This window comes from Ananas comosus, linkage group 14 (genome assembly GCF_001540865.1).
Source record: "Ananas comosus cultivar F153 linkage group 14, ASM154086v1, whole genome shotgun sequence".
In the NCBI taxonomy this organism is placed as follows: Eukaryota; Viridiplantae; Streptophyta; class Magnoliopsida; order Poales; family Bromeliaceae; genus Ananas; species Ananas comosus.
The window spans coordinates 7015079-7040720 of record NC_033634.1 but is presented as its reverse complement, the minus strand read 5'-3'; the positions used below and the strand labels follow the sequence as shown (position 1 = coordinate 7040720).

The 25642-nt window shown below is 37.1% G+C and overlaps 1 protein-coding gene across 3 annotated transcripts in view; it reads right to left on the bottom strand.

The window, feature by feature from the left end:
- The window catches only part of LOC109720725 (thylakoid lumenal 15 kDa protein 1, chloroplastic), a 71693-nt gene continuing 47516 nt past the window's right edge, over positions 1466-25642 (bottom strand). For 2 of the 3 annotated variants that reach the window (XM_020248011.1, XM_020248010.1), the window contains exons 6-8: positions 2804-2885; positions 1740-1800; positions 1466-1654 (exon numbers count right to left, since the gene is read on the bottom strand). In XM_020248011.1, the coding sequence (XP_020103600.1) occupies positions 1603-1654; positions 1740-1800; positions 2804-2885 (195 nt within the window). In that variant the 3' untranslated portion in view covers positions 1466-1602. The remainder of the gene's footprint in view (positions 1655-1739; positions 1801-2803; positions 2886-25642) is intronic. The other variant, XM_020248012.1, reaches the window with a different exon arrangement.

The following is a 25642-nucleotide window of genomic DNA, read 5'->3' as shown; positions in this document are numbered from 1 at the left end:
AAAGAGAGCACCGTTAAACACAAGTATCCATCTCGGCGTTAAAAATTTCAAATTTGTGACTTCTTGATCGTAGTTAAATGATGTCGAAAAATTATAAAATGTTGATTTATTAGAAGTTTTTAATGCCTGTAAATATACGTTTAACGTGTGGATCGGTCGGATTTTCGGAAGCTCTATTCATCGAAAACAATTATGTGAGTTACAGGGATCGTATCAATAATAAGTATAGTGGCCAGACCCATTATAGTATATATATAATAAATATATATATAATGGGTACTGGCTACTAACTTTATGAGTACGAGTGGAGCGATCGTACCATAATAGTATAGTAGCCAGACCCATTATGATAATATATAGTTATATTATTATATATATACTATATCATAATATATATATATATATATATATATATAATCTGAGTAAGATATACTTTTAAAGTATCTACCCCTTGGTGGCTATTTTAAGCGGCCATTGTGCTCTAGTTCTTGATTACTAAATATTCTTTAGATCAAACACTATTCCACCTCACTACCTACCATGAACGCACTACCATCATCCCAACTTATATTTCTCCATGCAAGGGTTAAAAACTCAAAAAACACCAAACCTCTTAAAGTGGCTTTTGAGAGTAATCTAGACTCCATCTCTCTCTCTCTCTCTCTCTCTCTCTCTCTATATATATATAGATATATATATATAAAACTAGACTGGAATACTATTAATAGCACCAATGACTTGGTGCTATTAAGTTTTCTGCCCTTGGATTAAAAGATGTGCGGTTAGAATGATGTGGGCCTCCTAGGGTTGAGTGGGTGGTTGGTTGGTTGAATAGTATATTCGAACGAATGAAAATGATAAAAAAGATAAATCTAACGGCAGAAAACTTTATAGCACCAAATGCTTCGTACTATCGATAGTATCCCAGCCGGACTCTATATATATATATGTATAGAGAGAGAGAGAGAGAGAGAGAGAGAGTGAGCTACTATGCTTCTGGAAGTCTGGAGCCTTCCGTACTTTCAGATCGTTTTCCATGTTGCGACTTTCGAATCGTCGATCGGCTCCGTTAAACTTGATCTAGAGTATTTGAAGTATCTAGAAAATAAATTATGTGATTTTTCGATATTATTTGCCTAGTGAACGAAGGGGCTCAAAATTAATAATATTCACCCCAATGATGTTGCAGAATTAATTCTTCTCAACTCCACAGCTGAGGGAAAATCATGTCCAATTCTTCTCACGCACTCCAAATTCGTATTCCATTTTCTGCACGCTCCATATATGTAGAAATACTTGAAATCAATTGTCCGAGTCTGAGAGCAAAAGATGCCTCACATCTCCATGAAACATATCGGCAGGGCGCACAATACTCGAGCACATTCTCCAGCTAAAAACGGATAGCTTGATGTAAACTCTATTATTCATGTACTTTGATACTCTTTAAACAAAGTACCCACGAGCCTGTTCTTCAAAACATATAGATATTTTCAATAATGCGCGTTCAACAATTTGCTCCGCAATGTTACATAAATACAAAATTCTGTTGACTCTTTAGTCGCCAAGACATTCATGGTTCTTTTCTCGCTGAATCTTCCTGTGTCAACTGCAAAGCAAAGTGTCCCTCGTTGCATTTCCAGTAGTCGGGTTCACCCTGGCACAATTTCAAGCTCAAAAATAGAAAGAACCCGAAAGAAAAGGCATTAGGGCATGAAACGTGTATCTGACAAAAATTTTACCCGTCTGCTACTCTGCAAAGATATTCCCGTTGGTCCTCTCTTAGTGGAACATCAGTAAAGTCTGCAACAACAACAAGAATAATACCTTGCAACAAACGAGCTGGCAGCATGCAAGCTCAAGCTCAAGCCCAAGCCCAAGCTCAAGCTCAAGAGGGGAAAAATAAAAAATAAACACCTTTTGCATGTTCCAAAGAATTCTCTTTTGTTTTTCACACTAATTCACTATCACATCATCCTTTCTCTTCCGGGGATAATATCTACTATACCCCTCAAAACTTTTGAAATATCTTATATGCCCTCTCTTTTTTTTGTTTCAAATTATACCCATCGTATATTCCTCTATTATTCAAATATAACCCCGCCGTTAGTACTCGTCAAGTCATCTCGGGTAAACTTGGGTTAAATTTCTACAAGAGTTAAAAAATAGTCAAAAATACCTATTTTGCCCCTAATTTAAGGGTAAATAAAAAAAATTGGTAACAATAAAAAGATATATTTGAAAAGGCAAAAAATGAGAATATTTTTTTACCCCTAATTTAAGGTCAAATAAGAAAAGTTAATGATGATAGAAGGGTATATTTAAAAGAACAAAATAGTAATTTTAGAGAGATGACGGTTGTTTCTAACAATTTACTAACTGAATTTAACTCTAGGAGTATATATTCAATAACTTGTAACGTTAAAAGGATATTTTAATATTAGCCTGCTAAAAAGGGTAAATAAGAAAGTCAAAAACTGTTCAGGGATATATAAGCAATTGCCCCTTTCTTCTAAATACCCAAAAACCCTATTTCTTTCAAAACCCATTTCTTTCAGAGACACAAAACTAATATGAGAAGAGACAACATAATTTGATGCTACAACATGTTCTATAGCAATTGAACTTGAAACCTTCGGAGTGGTTCTAATGTAGATTGTGGAAATAATTGCGTCGCAGTACAAACATGGTGAGAGCGTGAGACAAAAAAAACATATCAAGTATGACATACCAGATAGATGAGAATTGCGATTAATCCTACATTGAGATGATTAAAGAATGAAAGACTCCAGAAATTTTTAGATACCTGCCCCATATATGTTTGAACCCTTGAAAGATGTGTTGCCTGTAGTTAGTGCACCTTCCAGATTTGCATTTTGCAGATTAGCCTGAAAAAACATGTAATAAGTTGAAAACAGAAAAATTCAAAGACAACCGGTGAGAAGTTCAAGAAAACTGCAGAATAACTATGTACAACAGAGATTGTTTTTGCTCAGCAAAGAGAAGTGTTAGTACTAAAAGCATAAGTGACACAGCTAACAAAATGGATTTCGTAGATGAACATAGGAATTAAAATATGGTATTGATTGACGGAGTTAAACCGAGTTGAATTGTCAGGCCCACATAGCAGTGACCTCTAATTAATTTGGGTTCAGCTTTATGACTCTTTCTGCCAATTTTGATCAATCCCAGATAATGTTCCTGATCAATAAAGTGCCATCGAGTCCCCTCCAACTGTTATAAGATAACAACAGTTGCTCCACATAGCATGACTCGACAAAATATACTGTACATCCCATCTAATAGATTAGCTAAATAATTGTTCATTCCTCTAAATAATTTAAAATTCCGTATGATGATACTGTTTCCATAATTCTGTTGCATGCTTAAGTCTTTTTGTCCACAACTCGAAGTTCCATAGAGGACCTATTTAATTCTGCAATTAGATCTTTTACTTGATTTACAGCTCAAACTTGGCATGATTTTGAGAATAGAATTAGAGAATAACTTGATTCAATAGTTGGCAAATCGTCACATCTCCAATATTTTGTTCGTCTTTGTTTTTTTAAGTCTAATTGTCTTTCTGTTACATAAATATATCGAGAACGTTGAAATACACAAACATTAAAAATAAATAATAGGGGGAGAATAACTTATGTGCAATCAAAGATGCATGGGCAAGAATTGCATTTAAAGAATACCCAAATGATGAAAAGAACTAAGAAATTATAGGATCTAAGGTTAACTTAATTACTATATCAAATCAGGAAATGCAGCAAACATTCTACTGGATCTGTGAACAAAGAATAGTAAATGTAATCCAAACTAAAGCCACATATATATATATATATATATATATATATATATATATATATATATAAAGAGAGAGAGAGAGAGAGAGAGAGTCTGGCTACTATACTCTTATGAGTACGATCGCCCTGCTACTCATAAGTCGTTTTCGATAATAAAGCTTCCGAATCGACGATCCATACCGTTAAATATTATCTAAAGTATTTAAAACTTCTAGAAATCAAATTTCATAATTTTTCGACATCATTTACCTTACGATCAAAAGGTCACAAAATTCACAATTTTTAACGGTTGGTATGGAATACTTGCTAGTTTAACGGTGTAAAAGAATTGAAATAGGTTGAATTTTTTATAGAAAATTATATTCACTACTTAGATAAAGATCAATAACTCTGATCTTAAATTGAAGGATCCGATCATCCATTTTAGGACGTCGTTCGATTTTAACTCTCTCTCTCTCTCTATCTATATATATATATATATATAGTTGAGCTAGAATGCTTTTAGAAGCACCAACCCCTTGGTGCATATATATATATAGAGTTGAGCTAGAATACTTTTAGAAGCACCAACCCCTTGGTGCTTCTAAGTTTCTAGTCCTTGGATCTACTCCTTGATTAGTAATAGCTCTTGGATCAAACACTATTCCACCTACTACCACCAATCACTATCATCTCAACCCTACATCTCTCCATCCAATGGCTAAAAACTCAAAAGCACCACCTTCATGGTGCTTTTGAGAGTATTCTAGCTCAACTGTGACGCACTGGACCTCGCAAATTGTGGGGTTTGAGTGATTGATTGTGTTCTGAGCTTTTCCAGACTTTCTGGTGGGTTGTTGACAGTGTTCCGACCTATGGTTCGAGCCCCGAGAATTGTGGTTTAAAACCTTGCATCAAAATCCAAAAAGTTGGATTTTTGGTCAACTCTCGGGTAGCCTTCAGCAGGCCGTGTACCGGTACGGGTTCGCTTGCTGTACCGGTACGGGGTTGATGGCTGTACCGGTACGGGCCCGCGTACCGGTACACAGACGGCTTTTCGGCCAAACCCGAGGCTCAGGTTTGCGTTTTCGTGGGTGGTGTACCGGTACACAATCCCGTGTACACAGTACAGATTGGGGCTGTTTCGTGGAGGGGTGTTTTTGCAATTGTTACAACACCTTTATATACCACCCCAGCCCCCTTGGCTGCTCTCCTTGAGCTCCAAACAGAGAGAAACAAGGTGAGTCTTCCCCTCTTGGTTTGATCTCCATTTTTCGGTGATTTTTATGGGTTTCGATCTCTTTCCCTTCCCTCCTTCTTGCTTTTGTGAGTTTTCCACCATTGGAGAAGCTTGGGATCTTGGTTGGAGCTTGTTTGGAGATCAACCTTCAACCCTAGAGGACTTGGAGCTTGGTTTTGAGCATCTTGTGAGGTTAGTAAACCTAATCTCCCATTTGGATTAAGTTTTGAAGGTTTCTTTTGAATGAAACCCTAGATTTTGGATTCTAGGGCTAGAAAATGGGGATTTTTTGATTTGAGGGCTTTGGAACCAAATTGATTAGTTTAGAACCTTTGTTTAGGTTAGATTGGAAGGACTCTAACTCCCATTTGGAGATCGTGAGAGCCTCCTTCGCAATCGGTAAGTTTTCTCCAACCCTAGCTTGAGAAACTTAATGATTGAGCTATTTGCTCTTCGTTTCGTTTGGGTGACCCTATTTTTGATGTTTCTAGGGTACTAGGAAGCTTGTGAAAACCTTCGTTCGGCGAAACGAAGAAGTCGATTTTGGTGGGTTTGGCTTCGTGGAAATGGGGCGAAATGGCCCCTATACTCTTTCTACTTGTTGTAAAATATTTTTAAATTCATTTCTATGCTAAATGAAATTTATATGAATTTTAGAGCACTTAAAATGCATGTCTTGTGTATTATGAAAATTTCACTATATAGTAAAGCTATATGAGTAGAATGCATGCATACGGGAAAAGTGTTTATTTTGCAAGTGGAAAATACATCTCTTATGAGGATTATAACTTGGAATATGTACTTTGGAACATAGTTGCCATGCGTTGACATAGAGAACAAGAGTGTCATCAAGGGGCACTTAAAACTAGTAAACTATTAAACTACAACATAGAGACATATTGATAGGCCACTACATATCTGCTATATTCCATGTTAGAGACATGATGGCATAGAGATAGGCCATTGAGATACTTGATATATTCCATATTGTTAGACATGAGGACTTGGTACTTGAGACAGATCATTGCTTGCTTGCCATTGTGCTCATTCGCACATGCTTGTGAGGGTCGCTCCCTACAAGCCGGCACTCCGGAGATAGCTATCGCGACATATGCTCGCCCGTGCGGGATTGGGCGCCGAAGTGGATTGCCGTGGGAGAGGCTCATCCCTAGAGTGAGGATGTTGACTACCACGGGGCCATTAGGCATGGCGTAGGCCAGACAGCCTTCAGGTGGGTCTTATATGAAAGTGGACTTGGACTAGAATAGTAAACAATGACATCTTTACTATTACATTGTAGACTTCGGGTAGTTGCATAACCATGCTTCACATGTTGGGTGTTCATGTGCATATAGCTAGTAGTTGCTTTCTTACTTATGCTAGTCATGCTAAGTAGAGATATCATGATTATTGAGTACTCGTTTATTTATTTACTTACAGTGCATTTATCGCTTTTGTTATAGTTGTACACTGACCCTCTTGTATAGTTTCGGGCCTAGTGGTGCATTTCACTGAAGTCAGTAATTGCCCACTGGGAACTATTATTTAATAGTTCTCACGCCCATGTTTCTATGTTTCCTTTCAGAGCCTTCTGCACCGGCGGAGGCATGGGATCGCGGCAAAGGGATCGCATAGTTAGCTAGCGAGGAGCGGTTATCTGCCTAGGTGGTTTACTCGTTCTTTTTGTAGTTGAGAGAGAGAGAGAGAGAGATTTTTGTATCCATGTATAGAGACCACCTATGTATCTACTTTTAGCACTTGTATTTGGGATTTCCTTTGTATTACCTTATGTTTTTACTAGTGGATTCTAGCTTTATGTTTCTTCCCCTATTGTAGAACTTAGTATTGTGTCATGCTCTGATACTCCTAGTTGTCTTTTATTACCGCTTTATTTACTGTTGTTTTTAGACGCCTTATATGTTTTAGACGTATGGCGGGTCTGGGCACGCGCCGGGCGGGCTTCCGCTTGGTCCCAGGGCGTGACATCAACTCTATATATATATATATATATATATATATATAAGAGAGAGAGAGAGAGAGAGAGAGAGAGAGAACCCGGCTACTATACTATCGATAGCACGAAGGCCTCCGTGCTACCAAGTTGTTTTCGATGATGTGGCTTCCGTATCGACGATTTTCTCTGTTATACACGATCTACGCTATTGAAAGTATTTTAAAACTAAATTTCATATTTTTTCGACGTCATTTGACTATTGATCAAAATGTCTCAAAATTGATAATTTTAATGACCAATGTGATGCATTTGTGAATTTAACAGTGTAAAACAATCCAAATCCGACGAAATTTTTATAGAAAATTTTCTTCACTATTTAAAGTAAGATTGGTACCCTAATCTTAAATTCAAGTCTTTTATCATCATTTTTTATGATATTTTTATTTTCAGCTGTTCATTTTTTAGATTACTCATTTGATAGGTAAATAATGTAGCCAAATTATGAAATTTGGTTTCCAAATATTTTCAATAGTGTAGATCAAGTCTAACGGAGCCGATCGTCCATACGGAAGCTGAATCATCGAAAACAACTGGGTAGCACTGAGGCCTCCGTGCTACCAATAGTATATATATATATATATATATATATAACTATCGATAGCATGAAACATTTGGTGCTAGCAAGTTTTCTGCTATTAGATTTACCTCTTTTATCATTTTCATCCGTTCGATTATACTATTCAACCAACCACCCACTCAACCCCAAGGGGCCCACATCATCCTAACCGTACATCTTTTAATCCAAAGGCGAAAAACTTAATAGCACCGAGTCATTAGTGCTATTAATAGTATTCCAGCCTAGTTCTATATATATATATATATATATATATATCCAAGTCATTGGTGCCATTAGATATTCGGCCCTTGGATGAAGGGATGTGCGATCAGGTTGATAGTAGTCCCTTAGGCCCCGTTTGGTACGGGGGATAAGCAGGGATAACGAAAGTTATCCCCGCTATTCCGCCAAACGGTATGATTTTTTACCAGGATATTTAATCCCGATCAAACCTTACTATTCCTGGTTATCCCGGAATAGTTTAGGATTTGCTATTCCACCATTTTGGTGGAATAGTGCTATTCCAATACTTAATTTCAAACTTAATTAAAATTATAAATTGAATTAAAACTAAATTGTATAAATATAATATGTTATATATTATAAATTATTATTTATTATAAAATTATTAATTGTACAATATTAATACATAATTTATATTTAAATATTATAATAAATTATATTAAATATTATAATAAATTCTTTTATTAAATTAAGTTTAAGAAATTTTTAAAAATTTATAATTTATTATAATAAATTATTTTATTAATTGTTCCCACGCCCTATTCTTATTCTTAAAATTTTAAAATTTAAATTTTTAAAATTTATAATTTGTGATCTCAAAATTAAAGTTTATAATTTTAAATTCTAAATTTTAAATTTTAAATTTAAATTTTGATATTTTAAATTTTTGAAATTTAAAATTTGATATTTTATTTTTTTCAAATTTAAATTTGATCTAAATTTAAAGTTTGAAATTTAAAATTTAAAATTTTGAATTTAAAATTTGAGATTTTAAATTTGAAATTTTAATTTAAAATTTTGAAATTTCAAAGTTAAAATTTTATATTTAAAAATATAAATTTAAAAATTCAATTCAAATATAATAAGAGGGTAATATCATTATTTTTTATTCATAAAAACCAACTATCCTTCTATTCCATCTTACCTAACCAAACGCTATTTTTTTTATTCCCAGAAATAACCTAACTTTCATCCAAACGCAAAATTGATCTACTCACCGCTTATACCTCAATTTATACATATTCCTGGAAAAACCACTTTTTGTTTATCCCCGAACCAAACGATACCTTAGAGTTTAGTGGGTAATTAGTTGAATAGTATGATCTAATGGGTGAAAATGGTCAAAGAGGTAGATCTAACAGCGGAAAACTTGGTAGCACCAAGCACTTAGTGTTATTGATAGCATAGTAGCTGGACTCTATATATATATATATATATTGTAGTGTACTGAATTTCTATACACTTCCCCAAACTTTGGCCAAATTGGACAAGGTTTGTGGATTAAGTGGAAAATGGTGTTTTTATGGTGGGTTAAGTTGCAATTGTATTGGGGCTTATGGATAAGCTCTTAACCCAATTCCCTACTCATTTTCTCCCACTCACATAAGAGACAACAGGCCACATAAGAGGCAAAAACTCATTTCTCTCCCACTCACATAAGAGACAAAAAGTCACATAAGAGGCAAAAACACATTTCTCTTCCACTCACACAAGAGAAAGGTCTCTCTCTTTCTAAACCCTCTTCTCTTACTCTCTAACTTCTTTTTTTCTCTCTAGAATCTCTCCAACAAGTGAAGTTTGGAGGAGATTGAGCTTGCTTAGAGGTGAAGCAACCTCTTGTGCAAGAAAGTTTGTGGAAAGCAAGGAGTCAAAGGTGAGGTTTTGAGATTTTAAGCCAGGGTTTTTATGTAAATCCTTCGAAAATGAGAAATTTGGAACCCCTACATAATTCTAACCAAGATATTGTATGAATCATAAGGATTTGGGGTTATCTTGAGAAAAATTGGTTTCTAGGGTTTCCAAAATGGGCTTTTGGATTTGTAGGGTTTAGATCTAAATTGATCTAGTAATTCTTTAATTGAAGGTTGTAGAAGAACGCCTAGTAGCCTCGATTCGAAAAGTAGCGACGTTTCGGTGGTCGATTGAGGAAATCGAGCCGAAATTGAGGGATTTCTTTTGTTTGCGCCGAAAAGTGCCAAATCGGTGTCGGAAGCTAAATTGCTCAGATATCCCTGCAATTGGTAATTAGCGAAGGTGAGTGGTGCTCTCCGGAATGGTTGGATTTCTCCCTATGTCTAATTCTCTTTGTTAAGCATATATATGTATTGATTATGTATGATAGAGTTCAAGTGTTTTCTTGTTATAGAAACTTGCATGCCTCCTATGATATATATGAATAATTGCGGTGATAACTTGAAACTTAGGGTGCATAAATTTAGCGACATATGAACCCTAGTGACATGTTGAACTAGTAGAGGAAAAGTAGTGGATTGGACATAGAAAACAAGTGGTGGACATTGAAACAAGTGAGATACTAGATGTCATTGTGATGATTAAATGTGAACCTAGTAATGGAACCATGATTTGGGTATAATGTAATATGCATAAGAGGGTTATGGCAAGAATTGAGAGAACCCCAAGTGTAAAATGTGAAATTGGGTCATTGCATGAATGTGTGGCCATAGTCCATGAAACATTGTATAGTTGCTTGTGTCCACATAGTGTGGTGTTTGCATATCCTATTGGTGCACGCGAAATGAGTTGAGTAAACTCTCGAGTATATGTGAAAAAGATTGGGTCGGTGCATATATAGCGTGACATTTAGTGCTATAATGTTATTGAACATGTGAGGGATTGAAATAGATTCCCATGACATTTGTTGTTCCCACCGGTAGGTGGTAGGTCCACAGTAGGTGGACGAGATCATACTCACATGCACATGGTCTATACTAGGCTTGTGGAGATCGCAACTCCCAAACCGTGAGCTCTGAAGTGTCGCACGAAGCGGGAGAGGGTCACGACGGTACCTCCCCGGCAGACGACCAAGATGGTGGCTCAGGAGTGAAAGACCTCCTCCCCATTTGGCGATGTGAGTCGTGACTTGACTTATGGGTGAGCTGTTATGATTGGGTCAAAGGGGAAAGAGACAAGTTCATTGACCATATTGTACCCTATGCTACTTGCATTGTTGCATCTTATGTAGAAAGTGAGCATAGTGAGATCACGTGTTGTGTGTGGGGTCGATCATGATATTCTTGTAAGTTGGGCTTGGTCTTATGAGAAGCCCCGATTAGGTCAAGAATGAATTGGGTCAAGAGTATGTGAGGGACACCGTTGAATATATCGGACCATGACATTTATTGTAAAGCATAGTAGTGATCATTATTGCATGTTGTATGTTTTGTGGTGGTAGACTACATATTCGGGTGCTTATATATCGCATTGCTATCTCCTTTCATATTACTATGCCTTATTGGACATAGTGGGAAAGTCGGCTAGGTCCGCGGCCGAACCTATTGGAAACTTCTTTAGTTCTCATCCCCTGTTGTTGCAGAGCCAACCATTAATGGAGCGGCACCGGACCGAGGCGTCGGCGTTGCGCCCTAGATAGCTGGGTCACCAAGTGTAGGCCATCCATGTACAAGTAAAAGAATACAAGTGTATTTTGGAAATAAAGGTAACTGTAATTGAGAGCGTAGTTGTATATTTGAGGAAAAATGCATGTAAAATGTGAATGTTCCAATATTGTAATAGTTAGGTTTACATCCTCGCTCCGGTGATATGCCATCGTGCAATTCATGTATGTTGATTGTTTTTCCTGTGTGAAATTCAATGTACTTGTTTTGTTGAGCCTTGGACGGACAGGGAAAGCTCTGTCCATTCGACGGTCTTGTGCGCGTGCCTGGACTGACCAAAGTGGTGGTTGCAGGATGTGACATATATATAGAGAGTTGAGCTAGAATACTATCGGTAGCAAACGGGCTCCGTTGTCATCCATTTGTTTTTTATGATGGAGCCTCCAAATCGATGATCAGCACCGTTAAACATGATCTATACAACTTGAAGTATTTAGAAACCAAATTTTAAATCTTTTCGCCATCATTGACCTAATGATCTAAGGGTTTCAAAATTTATAATTTTAATGGTCGATATGAGGCGTTTTCTCATTTAACAGTGTAAAGATATCCAAATCAATTGAATTTTGGTTAGAAAATTTTTTTAACTATTTAGAAGATCTATACTCTCGATCTTGATTACAAAATTCCTATCATCACTTTTTAAAGAATATTCATTTTCAGCCATTCATTTTGTGTCCACTTGATGGACAAGAGAATAATATCGGAAAAGTATGAAATTTGGTTTCTAAATGCTTCAAGTGGTATAGATCATGTTCAACAGTGCCGATCGTCAATTTAGAGGCTCCATCATTAAAAACAAATGGGTGGCAACGGAGCCTATTTGCTACCGATAGCATTCTAGCTCAACTCTATATATATATATATATATATAGAGAGAGAGAGAGAGAGAGAGAGAGAGAGTACGTCTCCTATACTTTCGAAAGTACGGAGGCCTCCATGCTTGTAAGTTGTTTTTGATGATGGAGCATCTGATTCGGCGATCGGCTCCGTTAGGTATGATCTACACTATTAGAACTATTTAGAAACCAAATTTCATAATTTTTTTAACATCATTTACCAAGTGATCAAAGAGTCTCAAAAATGACTATTTTAACGGCCGATGTGGCATGTTTTAAAGTTCAACGTTGTAGAAAAATCCAACTTACATGAAACTTTAATAGAAAATTCTTCTTAACATCAAGAGTAAGAACAATACTTCCAATTTGAAATTTGAATCTTTTATCACTATTTTTTGTGAGATTTTTATTTTCAGCCGTTCATTTTGAGCCAGCTCGTTCACTAGGCAAATGAAGTCGAAAAATTATGAAATTTGGTTTCTAAATAGTTCCAATAGTGTAGATCATGTCTAACGAAGCCGATCGCCGAATCGGATGCTCCATCATCGAAAACAACTTACAAGCACGGAGGCCTCCGTACTTTCAAAAGCATAGGAGCTCAGCACTATATATATATATATATATATAGAGAGAGAGAGAGAGAGAGAGAGAGAGAACTAGGCTGGTATATTATCAGTAGCACGGAGACCTCCATTGTGAGATCCCTGATGTTTTGTTGTGGAGGCTTGTCGGCAGCTCTGGAGAGTGTCGGGACAAGTCCGAGTCGCGTTGGCGTCAAATAAACGCAAAACGGACTCCGTGCGATGCGAGGGTAGCTTATCGCGAAGAATTCTGCAAACCAGCAGAATTCTCTGCTTGCTGTACCGGTACAACCAGCGTGGCTGTACCGGTACAACCAGCGCGCACTGGTTTAGCAGCTCTCGGGTTGGCTCTTGTACCGGTACAGGAGCCCGTGTACCGGTACAAGGGGGTAGGTAGAGGGCTAATTAGGTAATTCCCTCCCTCGTTTGTATCACCAATGCACCCTCTCTATATAGCTTCGTGTAGAGAGAGAGAAGGCCTCTTGCTGCATTTCTTCATCTCTCTCTCACTCTCATCCGGTTGAAGGCAAGGAAGAAGCTCGGATTCGTCGCCGACGTCGCGCCGCGGAGCCGTTCGAGCACGTGTTTGACGCCGGGGTAGCGCGAGGAGGCCGGGCGAGCGTAGGTTTTCGCTGTTCTTGCTGTCACACAGGTGCTTGGCGTTGTCGAGTTGGGTATTTCAGCATTTCCGTTGTTTTTGGGCAAGTTCTTACTACTTCAACTCGGAGTGATGTGTTTGCTGAAATTCATCGTCGACTGTTAGTATTTCAGCTCGTACTCGACGTAGGAGCATCGGATTGCGACGAGACTTGGCTCGTTGGATTCGGAACTTCGAGAGGAATCCACGAAGCCCTTACTTGCTGGATTTGGTGAAGGTTAGCTTGGTCGAATCCCTTTTCTACTCTGTTGCTGCGAAATTCGGACTGAATTGGTGGATTTTGATCGTAGAGCTTGGAGTTAGCTCGAGTGCTAGACTTGGAGGGTTCCAGTTGATCCAACAGGGATCACTTTGGTTCGAGGCTTCGTTCGCTGCCAGGAGCTAGCTTTTTGAGGTGGGTTACATCGGTTTTGACTCCTAAGTTCTAATCGTCGACATGTATAAGTTTCGGTTTTTTTTGGTATAGTTTTTTCTAGCTTGAATTCATGGATTATATTGTAGATTGCAAATCTGAATTTGGAGCATGTGGTAATAAATTGAGTAGTTTATACATGTTGGACTTGGAAATTGAATTAGGAGAAAACCTGCGATTTGGACCTGTCACTTGTTTAAACTGCCTGATTTAGCTTTGAACCTGTCACTTGTTTAAACTGCCTGATTTAGCGCTAGGAGCCGTTATAAAATTGTACTGTCGTAGTATCCTCGAGACGAGTACTCCAGGTGGTTTAGCATACATTTACACTCATGCTGGTACGCCGAGTGGATTTTTACAGGGTCTTTTGGGCTGTTCCGAACTGGTGGGTGCCATCAGAGTTGACGGTGGACCCGGATCGCCTTTTTGGCGACAAATTGTGCCAAGGGCACGTAAACTGTTGGTTATTAGACTAGTTAGAGTCGGTTACTTGACTTTGGCTTTTTAGAGCCTGATTGAGCTCGACAGAGATACGCTGCATACTCGGTTGGGTAGCGCCCACGAGTGCCACTCCGGAGACGGGCTTTGTGCTTTTGCGTTGGTGTCGCTCATGCCGGTTGGACTTGCTCTCCACGGACCAGTTAGTGTGGAGGTAGCTGGATAGTCGCAACTGGGCAGGGACGGGTGTGTTCACAGTCCCAGGGACGGGTAGGTTTACAGTCCCGATTGGATTAGGTTAGATTTGACATTTCCTACAGTTGGTTAGTGTAGAGCATGATAGTGTAGTGATTGATAGCGGTAGAATTTACTTCCTGCTTTTCCGACTATTCTTGCTCCCTTCTGTAGACTTAGTGGGTGGACCGATGTTGTTTTGGGCGGTACCCACTGAGGACTACTTGTTTTTACAGTAGTTCTCACGCCTAGTTGTTACCCCTGTTTTGCAAAGCCACAGGTTCCGGCTGCTGCGCCTTCCGCGGATCAAGATCGAGGCAAGGGCGTCGCGAGTTAGAGCCCTACCCGCCGAGCAGAGCTAGAGGCACCCTACTGCAGGTAGTTGTTTTATTTCGAGCTTATGTACATAGTACTTGACTCGCCAGTGCGAGTAACTCTGTATTTTGTTTTTTTGAACTATGTATATGAAGCTCAGTTTGTTTAGCTTTTGTTTACTCGAGCAGCTCTATACTACTGTTTGTAGTATTGTATGTTTACAGGTACAGCTGTCGCTTCGTATACAGGGGAAATTCCTTTGTATACGGCGGATTTGTCGGCGTGCCCGAGGAACGAGACATCCGGGGGCGTGACATCCGTGCTACCAAGTTGTCTTCAATGATACGGCTTCCAAATTGACGATCGGCTCTGTTAGACTTGATCTACACTATTGAAAATAATTTGAAACTAAATTTCATAATTTTTCAACATCATTTGGCTAGTGATCAAACTGTTTGAAAATTGACAATTTTAACGGTCGATGTGATGCGTTTGTGAATTTAACGGTATAAAACAATCCAAATCTAATAAAATTTTTATAGAAAATTATTTTCACTATTTAGAGTAAGATCAGTACCTTTGATCTTAAATTTAAATTTTTTATCATTATTTTTTATAAATTTTTTATTTTCAGCCATCCATTTTTAGACTACTCGTTTGATAGGTAATGATATTGAAAAATTATGAAATTTAGTTTTCAAATACTTTCAATAATGTATATCAAGTCTAACGAAGCCGATCATCGATTTGAAAGTTGTATGATTAAAAACAACTTGGTAGCACGGAGGCCCCCGTGCTACCGATAGTATACCAGCCTAGCTCTCTCTNTCTAGATCATATTTAACGGAGTGGATCGTCGATTCGGAAACTCCATCATCGAAAACAACTTATGAGTACAAAGAGCTCTATACTCATGAGAGTATAGTAGTCCTACTCTTTCTCTCTCTCTCTCTCTCTCTCTCTCTATATATATATATATATATATATATATATATATATATATATTTGGACTAGTGTGCTCTTAGGAGCATGAAAGCCTCCGAGCTTCTAAGCTGTTTTCAATGATGGAATTTGCAAATGACGATCGGCTCCTTTAGACTTGATCTAGCGTATTTGAAGTATCTAAAAAAAATGTGGTTTTTTGATATCATTTACTTAATGATTGAAAAGACTCAAAATCAACAGCTAAAAATAAGAATCTCATAAAAAGTAATGATATAGCACTAAAATTTTCGATCAGAGATATTAATGTTGCTCTAGATAGTATAAAGAATTTTTTATCAAAATTTCATATGATTTGGATATTTCTACATCGTTAAACTAACAAATAGCACACATCCCTTATTAAAAATTGTTGATTTTGAATCCTTTTCAATCACTAGGTAAATGATATCGAAAAATCGCTAAATTTATTTTCTAGATACTTCAACTATGCTAGATCAAATCTAACAGAGCAGATTATCAATTCAGATGTTCCATCATTGAAAATGGTTTAGGAGCACGAAGGCCTCTGTGCTCCTTAGAGCACAGCAACCTATATATATATATATATATATATATATATAGGGAGAGAGAGAGAGAGAGAGAGAGAGAAAGAGTAGGACTACTATACTCTCATGAGTATAGAGCTCTTTGTACTCATAAGTTGTTTTCGATGATGGAGTTTCCGAATCGACGATCCACTCCGTTAAATATGATCTAGAGTATTTGAAACTTCTAGAAAATAAATTTCGTAATTTTTCAAAATCATAATAAAATCCATCAAGCGGGCATAAAATGAACGGTCAAAACCGAACAACATCCTAAAAATGGATGATCAGGTCCTTCAATTTAAGATCGGAGTTATTAATCTTTATCTAGATAGTAAATAGAATTTTCTATCAAAAATTCAACCGATTCTGATTCTTTTACGCCGTTAAACTAGCAAGTATTCCATACCGACCGTTAGAAATTGTCAATTTTGAGATCCTTTGATCATTAGATAAATGATGTCAAAAAATTATAAAATTTGATTTCTAGAAGTTTTAAATGCTTTAGATAATGTTTAACAGTATGAATCGTCAATTCGGAAACTCTATCATTGAAAACGAGTTGAGCTAAAATACTCTCAAAAGCACCGTGAAGGTGGTGCTTTTGAGTTTTTAGCCATTGGTTGGATAGATGTGAGGTTGAGATAATGGTGGTAGGTGGTGGTAGGTGGAATAGTGTTTGATCCAAAGGCTATTAGTAATCAAGGAGTAGATCCAAGGGCTAAAAACTTTGAAGGACCAAGAGGTTGGTGCTTCTAAAAGTATTCTAGCTCAATTCTATATATATATTAGTCCGGCTACTATACTATTATGAGTATAGACCCCTTTGTACTCATAAATTTTCGACCGTTGGATAAAGAGATGTACGGTCTGGATGATAGAGGTTCCCTAAGGTTGAGTAGGCGGTTGGTTGGTTGAATAGTATGATCTAACGGATGAAAATGGACAAAATGGTAGATCTAACGGTCGAAACTTATAAGTACAAACAGGTTTATACTCATATTATATATATATATATATATATATATATATATATATATGAATCCGGCTGGTATACTATCGATAGCACGGAGGCCTCCGTGCTACCAAGTTGTTTTCAATAATGTAGCTTCCAAATCGATGATCGGCTCCGTGAGACTTGATCTACACTATTGAAAGTATTTGGAAACTAAATTTTATAATTTTTCGACCTCATTTATCCATCAAACGAGTAGTCTAAAAATGAACAGTTGAAAATAAGAATTTCATAAAAAATAATGATAAAAGACTTGAATTTAAGATCAGAGGTACTGATCTTACTCTAAATAGTGAAAAGAATTTTCTATCCAAATTTCATCATATTTGGATTGTTTTACACCGTTAAATTCACAAACACATAACATCGACTATTAAAATTGTCAATTTTGAGACCTTTTGCTCACTAGCCAATGATGTCGAAAAATTATGAAATTTAGTTTCCAAATACTTTCAATAGTGTTGATCAAGTCTAACAGAGCCGATCGTCGATTTGTAAGCCGTATCATTGAAAACAACCGGGTAGCACGGAGGCCTACCGATAGTATAATAGATAAAAATAGGATGAAGGTCAAATTTAAAATCTCCGTGGTGGAAATTAAGTTGTTTCAAACTTTGGTGTAGGTCCCGTCTGGTACTCCCTTCTAGGAATCACGATAAAAATTTTGTCGGTTGTTTTTATATTTCTAAAACTCTTTATCTCACTAAATTTTCGATGATGCAATTTTCCAAAAACTCCCTAGTATAGATAACACAGAAGAGAGACGAGATGACCCCATGATACTAGAAGCATCTTCTCCCAAACTCAAAAATATAGGGGAAAAACTTTGACCCCTAATTTTATGACTACCAAANTTCCTAAGAAACGTCCACTCCCAATTGCCCAATCAATACAAACCCTTGTTTCAGCAACACTGAAATCCCTTCAGAACCAATACTAAACCCTAGTATAGATAACACAGAAGAGAGACGAGATGACCCCATGATACTAGAAGCATCTTCTCCCAAACTCAAAAATATAGGGGAAAAACTTTGACCCCTAATTTTATGACTACCAAAATCTGTTGTATATACCCCGCATCTCCACGACTAGCTTCACTCAACCTTCAGACATTTCAGGCCCATACACAGATATGGATCCACAAGTTCCAAGCCCTTCCTTTGAATTATTTCCTATTGATTTGTGGATTCAGAATCCGCAGATCTATAAGAACTAGATCTAGATCGTCGAAAGGATCTTCCTAAATGATCTTCAGGACTCTTTGGGTTAAAGACTTCATTTTCACAACAATCAATTCAACAGCCTCGTTTTCTCCACAACAAGACAGAGAAAAGAAAAGGAAACTTTTCTTAGATTTATCCTCAATACAACCACATTTGAAATTAACATGGTAAATGTTGATATTTCAGATTCAGACATTTCAGGCTCAGACACAGACATGGATCCACAAGCTCCGAGTCCCTCTTATTTATTATCCCCAAACTATTTTTCGCCCTAAAAATCCTACCACAGTATTACCTGACGAACAAAAGTGTTTGATTGACAACTTATGGTTGTGTTATCATAGAACATCCAACCACCAAGACCAAGACAAAAAATATTTTGTTGAGGATGCTTGAGGTCTCTGATCTGTTGTTCGAGAATAGCAATTTTTTGGAGGTTGTTCTGATCTTTTGTTCGTTGTTCAGCGCAGATGATATTTAGCCTTTGAAGCTGTGTTGCCATTGTTGAGCAGTTGCTCTGTAAAATTCGCCATTAATAGCCAGAGAGTGCTTGGCGGCGTGATTGAGGTACTTCCAATAAATGGGGTACATATTTTATTATGTGCTTCGAGAGGGTCTTTGAATAGTTTCCATATGTCAGGTAAAATGTCATCTATTGGTGTAATATCCATACAAGTTTTCGGACTTTCAAAGATCATTACTGATTCATAAAAATATGTATTACCTTTAGGTTTTAGACGGTTACCATCGGCTATGGTTTCTATGAAAGTATTGTAGTTATTATGGTTATTGTCTCCGTCGTCTGAAGAGGAACCTTTGTCACTTTCTTTTTCGTAAACTATATTACTTTCTATGGAGTAAATAGTTTCAGCATCGGATACATATTCGTCTACCCTTAATAAAGTTTCACCAGTATCTTCTATAAGTAAAGCGTCTCGGTTTTTTATATTTTGTCTTTTTGGGCAAGCATTTGCAAAATGGTTCGGGCTGTTGCATGTATAGCAAAGAAGTTTATTTTTATAAGTCCTTTGGGGTTTATATTTTCTGACATGTTTGTGCTCATGAACCCCAAACTTGGGACTCTATAATAGACATTTGGAAAGGATTAGTGGCTTCGAGGGGGTCTTTGAATAGTTTCCATATGTCAGGTAAAATGTCATCTATTGGTGTAATATCCATATTGTTCCCACATACCTTTAGTAGACGTGTCCCATCGCGATCGTCGAAAAAATGGAAGAGAAATATTTCTAAGAGAGCAAGCAATCAAAGAAAAAATCCCAAAGAGTCCTGAAGATCATTTAGGAAGATCCTTTCGACGACAAGTGAAGATGATATTTTAAGAGCGATCCCACCTCCACAAATATTTTCTTAATGGCCTTTCTTTCCCTTCTTTTCCTGTAAATATTTCTTTTGCACTACTGCACCCGGGATTAAGGAGTCTGTACAAAAAAGTCCTTTCTTTCCCCCCCGAGAAGTCCCGGAAGGGAAACCTTCTAGCTTTGTGATGTAAGTTTTATCCTTTGTTATATTATATTTCTCGAACTCTTTTATCCATGGCATTTTCTTTGCCTCATGATTCCCTTTCCTTGAACTCTTCATGAAAATTCAATCTCCCTCTCCTCCTCCTCCAAAGTATCCTCCTATAATAACGGTAGCAGCAAGTTTGGTCTTTCCTCCTATTACCACCATAGATATGCCTTCTCCAAACTCACTAATCCCAGTAGTCCATCCATCAACCTCTGTGAAAACTATTCCTCTATCATCAACACCTTTTCCACTACAGAATTTTTTTCCTAAGAAACGTCCACTACCAATTGCCCAACCAATACCAAACCCTTGTATCAGCAACACTGAAAACTTCTTGATTTCTTGATGGTGGAATTGGATCAGAAGGTGTCACCTTTTTAAAAACAATCCTAAACTAAGAACCCTTATTTTTGCCTGTGATAGAATCACAGCGGGTTTTTCTTTTTTCTAACAACTGCTCAATAATGGCCACACAGTTTCAACGGCTAAATATCATCTGTGATGAACTACGAACAAGAGATCAGAACAATCTACAAAAAATTGCTATTCTCGAACAACAGATCAGAGACCTCAAGCATCCTCAAGCTCAAGGTATTATATCTCTATCTCAACCTCCCTCTCCTCCTCCTCCAAAGTATCCTCCTATAATAACGGTAGCACCAAGTTTGGTCTTTCCTCCTATTACCACCATAGATATGCCTTCTCCAAACTCACTAATCCCAGTAGTACATCCATCAACCTCTGTGAAAACTATTCTTCTATCATCAGCACCTTTTCTACTACAGAAGTTTTTTCCTAAGAAACGTCCACTACCAATTGCCCAACCAATACCAAACCCTTGCATCAGCAACACTGAAATCCCTTCAGAACCAATACTAAACCCTAGTATAGATAACACAGAAGAGAGACGAGATGACCCCATGATACTAGAAGCATCTTCTCCCGCATAGTAATTTGCATAGTACTTTTATATACATACTAACTAATTCTGCATAGTTGTCAAAAGAACTAGTGAATCCAACTCCACAAACATCTGGTCAAGAAGATGAACGTTGCACCGCATTCAATTGCCTCATGATTCCCTTTCCTTGACCAGTACAGAAAAAAGCAAAGAAACCCCTGAAAGACAGATTAGACTGTTGTGATAATTGTTCCAAAGGAGAACCTTGTTGTTTGATCTTTTGTTCCTAATAACCTATGTCTGCGTTCGTATTCTATAATTTGTTTTATTCTTGTTTCATGGTCTATGGTCATATCCCTGTCCTTCTTGCCAATCATGGCTACATTCTTCGTCGAGGCTAGAGGGGATTGGCTAGTTCCAAGTTATGGTATCATAACCAAATAATATTCTGATATCTCTAATAATGTCATTTTGGTCTTTTAAGTCAATTTTTTGTAGATTGTTCTAATCTTTTGTTCGTAGTTCATCACAGATGATATTTAGCCGTTGAAACTGTGTGGCCATTGTTGAGCAGTTGATAGAGGAATAGTTTTCACAGAGATTGATGGATGGACTACTGGGATTAGTGAGTTTGGAGAAGGCATATCTATAAGTTGTAAAAAATTAATTATAAGATGGAGTGGTATTCCTAAAGTTAAGGAATCCAAAATAAAAGCTTTATTAACTTAAAAGACCGGTGCTATAGTAATTTGCATAGTGAAAAAATTTTTGGGTTTGACCGTCTGGAAGTATTCTATCAAGGAGTTTATGCATGCAACAAAATATTTTTTGTCTTGGTCTTGGTGGTTGGATGTTCTATGATAACACAACCATAAGTTGTCAATCAAACACTTTTGTTCGTCAGGTAATACTGTGGTAGGATTTTTAGGGCTAAAAATAGTTTGGGGACAGCATATACGCTTGGCAGATTTGATAAGAGAAATGCTCTGTAAAATTCGCCATTAATAACCAGAGAGTGCTTTGCGGCGTGAGAGCGGGGTTCTCTGAAAACTGTACGCCAGGAGGGTCTTGTGCACCGACACTGTGTCTTAAGTGGTACTATCCACCTTAGAAAATTAAATTTCATCATAAGTCCAAGTTTTTGGAAAATTGCATCATCGAAAATTTAGTGAGATAAAGAGTTTTAGAAATATAAAAACAACCGACAAAATTTTTATCGTGATTCCTAGAAAGGAGTACCAGACGGGACCTACACCAAAATTTGAAACAACTTAATTTCCACCACGGAGATTTTAAATTTGACCTTCATCCTATTTTTATCTATTATTAAGATAACTTTTACTACCTATTTTTACCTCTTCCCTTTCCTGTTTTATTGCGAGCTTAAAATCAAACTACACTTCTCAGATATATATTTATCCATCCCAGTTAAATTAGGATTTAACCGCGACCATTTTCGACTACTTAAGTTTTTAAAGCTCTAAAGGTACAAGTTAAAAAAAAAAAAAAAAAAAAAAAAAAAAAAAAAATTCACGTGGATGTCACTTCGTGCATAGTAATTTGCATAGTAATTACACTAATTTCGACACTTATATTTCAGCCCGGAAAAAATCCTAAAAATTCCAAAAAAATCTTAGGATTATTTTGCTACCCTTCTTTCTTGTGCTTTTTGTCGTAGTAATTGTATCTTATAATCATGTGAAGACACCATAAACCCTAAACCCTAAACCCATACCATGGTCTCGAAATCTGTAAATCTAATTGAATTTCTACCTTGTTCATTTTGATAAGGGCGAAAAATAGTTTGGGGATAATAAATAAGATTTTCTTTGCCATAGGCTATCCTAGGTTGTCTTATAACAGGAGGTGGAGAAGGCATATCTATGGTGGTAATAGTAGTATTCCCAAAGTATGGTTACACATTGAATATAATCTTATGGAATATAATTATTTTTAATCTGAATCTGAATCTGAATCTGAACACTAGGATGTAATCCCTGCAATTTTACAAATAAAATCCATTCTCTTATAACAGGCCAAGACCTTAGGCTTGGATTCGAGGTTGGTAATAGGTTAAAGTCTCTGTGGTGAGAACTTGGCCAAAAGGCATAACTAGCCATTCAAAATGTCCCTCAGGGAAGGTGAAAGCTGTCCATTCCACAAATATTTTCTTAATGGCCTTTCTTTCCTTTCTTTTCCTGTAAATATTTCTTTTGCACTACTGCACCCTCTTTTTTCATTTTTTCTGCTTTTTTTTTATTATATGAATGTCCTATCAGGTGGACTAATAAAACTAAAAGAAATACAGCAGAGCAGGACTAAAATATGTACAAAAAAAACTAAAATTAGGGGTCAAAGTTTTTTCCCTATATTTTTGAGTTTGGGAGAATATGCTTCTAGTATCATGGGGTCATCTCGTCTCTCTTCTGTGTTATCGATACTAGGGTTTAGTATTGGTTCTGAAGGGATTTCAGTGTTGCTGATACAAGGGTTTGGTATTGGTTGGGCAATTTGATAGTGGACGTTTCTTAGGAAAAAACTTCTGTAGTAGAAAAGGTGCTGATGATAGAGGAATAGTTTTCACAGAGGTTGATGGATGGACTACTGGGATTAGTGAGTTTGGAGAAGGCATATCTATGGTGGTAATAGGAGGAAAGACCAAACTTGGTGCTACCGTTATTATAGGAGGATACTTTGGAGGAGGAGGAGAGGGAGATTGAGATAGAGATATAATACCTTGAGCTTGAGGATGCTTGAGGTCTCTGATCTGTTGTTCGAGAATAGCAATTTTTTGTAGATTGTTCTGATCTCTTGTTCGTAGTTCATCACAGATGATATTTAACCGTTGAAACTGTGTGGCCATTGTTGAGCAGTTGTCACAGAAACTATTCTTCTTGCTATTTTCCATATTTATCTATCTATTCTTTCTTGTGCTTTTTGTCGTAGCAATTGTATCTTATAATCATGTGAGGCATGTCAAGAATTTTCTTAGCTATAGGATTTTTTCCGGGCTGAAACTTCCTAGGAGTAACTGTTGGTGAAGAAAAAATAAAATTACAACCTCATATAGCTAAGAAAATTCTTGACATGCCAGACAAACTAGGCTTTGATACCAAGCAGAGGGAGGGGCTAGAGGGGATTGGCTAGTTCCAAGTTAGGGTTTGGTATCAGAGCTACGCCAGGAGGGTCTTGTGCACCGACACTGTGTCTTAAGTGGTACTATCCACCTTAGAAAATTAAATTTCTGTGGTAGGATTTTTAGGGCGAAAAATAGTTTGGGGATAATAAATAAGATTTTCATTGCCATAGGCTATCCTAGGTTGTCTTATAACAGGAGGTAGTTTTATGGAGGGACTCGGAGCTTGTGGATCCATGTCTGTGTCTGAGCCTGAAATGTCTGAATCTGAAATATCAACATTTACCTCGACCGAATATTTCGCAAACCTCCATCACTACCATTAGTTCCCAGAGCCCAACCAACTCGATTAGATAATGTCGTAGACGTAGATACTGATATTGAAATATTCCGTACATAGAGTTTAAGCCTGTTAAATCCAAACATACTATATGACAGCCATAGTGGTATCAGAGCCATAGACTTTCTTGTTTTTATATTTCTAAAACTCTTTATCTCACTAAATTTTCGATGATGCAATTTTCCAAAACACAAACATGTCAGAAAATATAAACCCCGAAGGACTTATAAAAATAAACTTCTTTGCTATACATGCAACAGCCCGAACCATTTTGCAAATGCTTGCCCAAAAAGACAATATAAAAAACCGAGACGCTTTACTTATAGAAGATTTTTTTTTTTTTTAACTTGTACCTTTAGAGCTTTAAAAACTTAAGTTAAAGGGGATTTGTAGTCGAAAACGGTCGCGGTTAAATCCTAATTTAACTGGGATGGATAAATATATGTCTGAGAAGTGTAGTTTGATTCCCCTTTAACTTAAGTTTTTAAAGCTCTAAAGGTACAAGTTAAAAAAAAAAAAAAAAAAAAAAAAAAAAAAAAAAATTCACGTAGATGTCACTTCGTGCATAGTAATTTGCATAGTAATTACACTAATTTCGACACTTATATTTCAGCCCGGAAAACATCCTATTCTTTCTTGTGCTTTTTGTCGTAGTAATTGTAATCCGACATGTATAAGTGCAATATTTTCTTTGATAATATGTTGCTTTTGTAAGGACTGAGATTTTGATAGTGCAATTAGACTCTCTGTTGATGATGTTTATGTGTGTAATTTAATTACATAAGCATTCATCAAGTTTCAGGAGAAAATGAGTTAGAACGGAGAAGTTACGCGATTATTAGTTTTCACTTAAGTGAATAGTAACTCCGGTTTTCCGGAGAAGCCACGAAGTAGAGTTGGCTTTCGGCGCGTATCGGACTCCGTTCATAGCGATCCAATAGCTCGTTTCGACCGGTTCAGCTGTTCTGGAACTACTGGCGTTGACGGATTTTGAGTTTGACGCACGGATTTCGAGAAAATCCAAAAATACGTGTTTTATATGTATTTTGTGCGTAGTTTCTTCTGTTGGAGAGAGGAACGGATTTCGTTGCGAATCCGTGATCGTTCGAGGTGAACCAAAATCGTAGCTTTGTTGTCTCTGAGGTGCTGATCGTACTGGTGCGATCCGTTCGCAAATCTGACGGACGGATCTGCGGAGATCGCGCGTTGATCGAGGAGAGGTCGGTGTTGGCAAAAC